The sequence below is a fragment of the Coturnix japonica genome, unplaced genomic scaffold (genome assembly GCF_001577835.2).
Source record: "Coturnix japonica isolate 7356 unplaced genomic scaffold, Coturnix japonica 2.1 chrUnrandom852, whole genome shotgun sequence".
NCBI lineage: Eukaryota > Metazoa > Chordata > Aves > Galliformes > Phasianidae > Coturnix > Coturnix japonica.
In genome coordinates this window covers 1882-5211 of record NW_015440207.1, presented here as the reverse complement: position 1 = coordinate 5211, position 3330 = coordinate 1882, and the positions used below count along the sequence as shown (strand labels likewise).

General features: G+C 58.0%; 1 protein-coding gene across 1 annotated transcript in view; it reads right to left on the bottom strand.

Moving 5' to 3' along the window:
• The window catches only part of NDUFB7 (NADH:ubiquinone oxidoreductase subunit B7), a 9407-nt gene extending 7853 nt beyond the window's left edge, over positions 1–1554 (bottom strand). The window contains exon 1 of the mRNA XM_015851258.2: positions 1361–1554. Coding sequence (XP_015706744.1) covers positions 1361–1472 — 112 coding nt within the window. The 5' untranslated portion in view covers positions 1473–1554. The remainder of the gene's footprint in view (positions 1–1360) is intronic.
• Positions 1555–3330: the final 1776 nt, after the last annotated feature.

The window sequence follows — 3330 nt, the reverse complement described above, 5'->3', positions numbered from 1 at the left end:
ATAGGCCCCATAGAAACCCCATAGGCCCCATAGAAACCCCATATGCCCAATAGAAACCCCATAGGCCCCATAGGAATCCCCTCCAGGCCCCATAGAACCCCACAGGCCCCATAGAAACCGCCCAGGCCCCATAGAAACATCAGACAACTGCTGGGGGTGGCCACCATGCCTGGGGGCAAAGGACACACAGGGAGTCCGGTCTGACCCATAGAGACACCCAGACCCACATATGGACCCACCTCAGCCCCATAGAGACCCCCCAGGACCCACAGTGACTCTGTTCCGCCCCATAGAAACCCCCCAGACCCACAAACGGACTTCTCAGCCCCACACGGACCCACCTCAGCCCCACATAGACCCACATGGATCCCCCCGGCCCCACACTGACTCCCTTCTGGCCCCATAGAAACCCCCCAGACCCACATACAGAACCCCCAGACCCACCTCAACCCCACAGAGACCCACATGGATCCCTCACGCCCCACAGGGACCCCCCAAGAACAACCCACAGTGACTCCATTCTGCCCCATAGAAACCCAAGACCCACATATGGATCTCCCAGACCCACATGGTCCACTCCTGGCCCCATAGAAACCACCCAAGGACAACCCCAGACCCCACAGTGACTCTGTTCTGGCCCCACAGAGACCCCCACAGGCCCCCATAGGAACCTCCCAGACCCACACAGACCCACCTCAGCCCCATAGAGACCCACATAAATCATCCAGGCCCCATAGGGACCCACAGAGACCCCCCAGACCCACATATGGACCTCTCAGACCCACACATTCCACTCCTGGCCCCACAGAGACCCCCATAGGCCCCATAGAAACCCCATAGAAAGCCCATAGGCCCCATAGAAACCCCCATAGAAAGCCCATAGGCCCCATAGAAACCCCACAGAAGCCCATAGAAACCCCATAGAAACCCCATAGGCCTCATAGAACCCCATAGAAACCCCACAGAAACCCCATAGAAACCCCATAGAACCCCACAGGTCCCATAGAAACCCCATAGAACCGCATAGAAACCCCATAGTCCCCATAGAAACCCCATAGAACCCCATAGAAACCCCCATAGAACCCCATAGGCCCCATAGAAACCCCATAGAAACCCCACAGAAGCCCATAGAAACCCCACAGAAGCCCATAGGCCCCATAGAAGCCCACAGGCCCCATAGAAACCCCATAGNCCCCATAGAACCCCATAGGCCCCATAGAAACCCCATAGGCCCCATAGAAACCCCATAGGCCCCATAGAAACCCCATAGAAACCCCATAGGCCCCATTGTACCCCATAGGCCCCATTGAACCCCATAGGCCCCATAGAAACCCCATAGAACCCCGTAGGCCGCACTTACTCCTCGGCTCCCGCCCGGGCAGCCCCAGGTCGGGGGGGAACGTTGGCATCGTTAAAGGATCCGGTTCCGTGTCCGCCCCCCCCGCGTAACGACGGGCCAAGTGAGCGCCCATAGCGACCCGGTCACCGGGACACAGCGCCGGAACCGGAAATGAAAGGGACCGGAAACGGAACTGAGCGATACAGGAAGCGGAAGTGAGAAATACCGGAAGCGGAAGTCTTATATGGGATGTGGGAGCGGGGAGTGAGGGTTACTTCCGGTGCAGACAGGAAGTGCTCGAGGCGTCCCCGCCTTCCTCGCGGTCACTGGGACACAACGCCGGAACCGGAAGTGAGAGATACCGGAACCGGAAGTCACCTGTGGGATGTGGGAGCTGGATGCGAGAGGTGCTTCCGGTGGAGACAGGAAGTGCTTCCTTTTCCGCTCGCGTATCATAGAGTGGGAGCGTGCAGAGCGCCGCTCTGTGTGCGGTCCTCCAATGGGATTTAAAGGGGAAGGGGGGGGAGAAAGGGGGGAACAATGGGGACAATAGGGACAGTGGGGACAATTGGGGGCAATGGGGACTATGGGGGCAGTGGGAACAGTGGGGTCAATGGGGTCAATGGGGACATTGGGGTCAGTGGCGTCTATGGGGACTTTGGGGTCAATGAGGCCAATGGGGACACTGGGGTCTATGGGGACATTGGTGTCAATGGGGCCAATGGGGGCATTGGGATCAATGGGGCTAATGGGGACATTGGGGTCTATGGGGCCAATGGGAACATTGGGGTCTATGGGGTCAATAGGGACTTTGGGGTCAGTGGGGACATTGGGGTCAATGGGGTCTATGGGGTCACTGGGGACTTTGGGGTCAATGGGGCCAATGGGGAGTTTAGGGCCAATGGGGACAGTAGGGACTATGGGGACTATGGGGTCCATGGAGGGTAGTGGGGCCAATAGGAACATTGGGGTCAATGGGGCCAATGGGGAGTTTAGGGCCAATGGGGTCAATAGGGACACTGGGGTCAATGGCGTCTATGGGGACATTGGGGTCTATGGGGCCAATGGGGGCAGTGGGGTCATTGGGGCCAATGGGGACAGTAGGGACTATGGGGACTATGGGGTCCATGGAGGGTATTGGGGTCAATGGGGCCAATGGGGACACTGGGGTCTATGGGGACATTGGGGTCAATGGGGGCAATGGGGTCATTGGGGCCAATGGGGTCTATGGGGCCCATGGAGGGTATTGGGGTCTATGGGGCCAATGGGGGCAGTGAGAACAGTGGGGACTTTGGGGTCAATGGGGCCCATGAAGGGCATTGGGGCCAATAGGGACAATGGGGACTTTGGGGTCAATGGGGACTATGAAGCCCATGAAGGGCATTGGGGTCATTGAACCAATGGGGACATTGGGGTCAATGGGGACTTTGGGGTCAGTGAGAACAGTAAAAGGACTTTGGGGTCAATGGGGCCAATGGGGGGTTTAGGGCTAATGGGGACAGTAGGGACTGTATGGACTATGGGGCCCATGGAGGGCATTGGGGTCAATGGGGCCAATGGGGGCAGTGAGAGCAGAAAGGACTTTGGGGTCAATGGGGACATTGGGGGGTTTAGGGCCAATAGGGATAGTAGGGACTATGGGGACTATGGGGCCCATGGAGGGTATTGGGGTCTATGGGGACAATGGGGACAGTGAGCACAGTAGGGACATTGGGGTCAATGGGGCCAATGGGGAGTTTAGGGCCAATGGGGACAGTATGGACTATATGGGCTATGGGGCCCATGGAGAGTATTGGGGTCTATGGGGCCAATGGGGACAGTGAGAACAGTGGGGACTTTGGGGTCTATGGGGCCAATAGTGTCTATGGGGACATTGGGGTCAATGGGGAATTTGGTGTCTATGGGGACATTGGGGTCATTGGGGCCAATGGGGCCAGTATGGACTATGTGGGCTATGGGGCCCATGGAGGGTATTGGGGTCTATGGGGCCA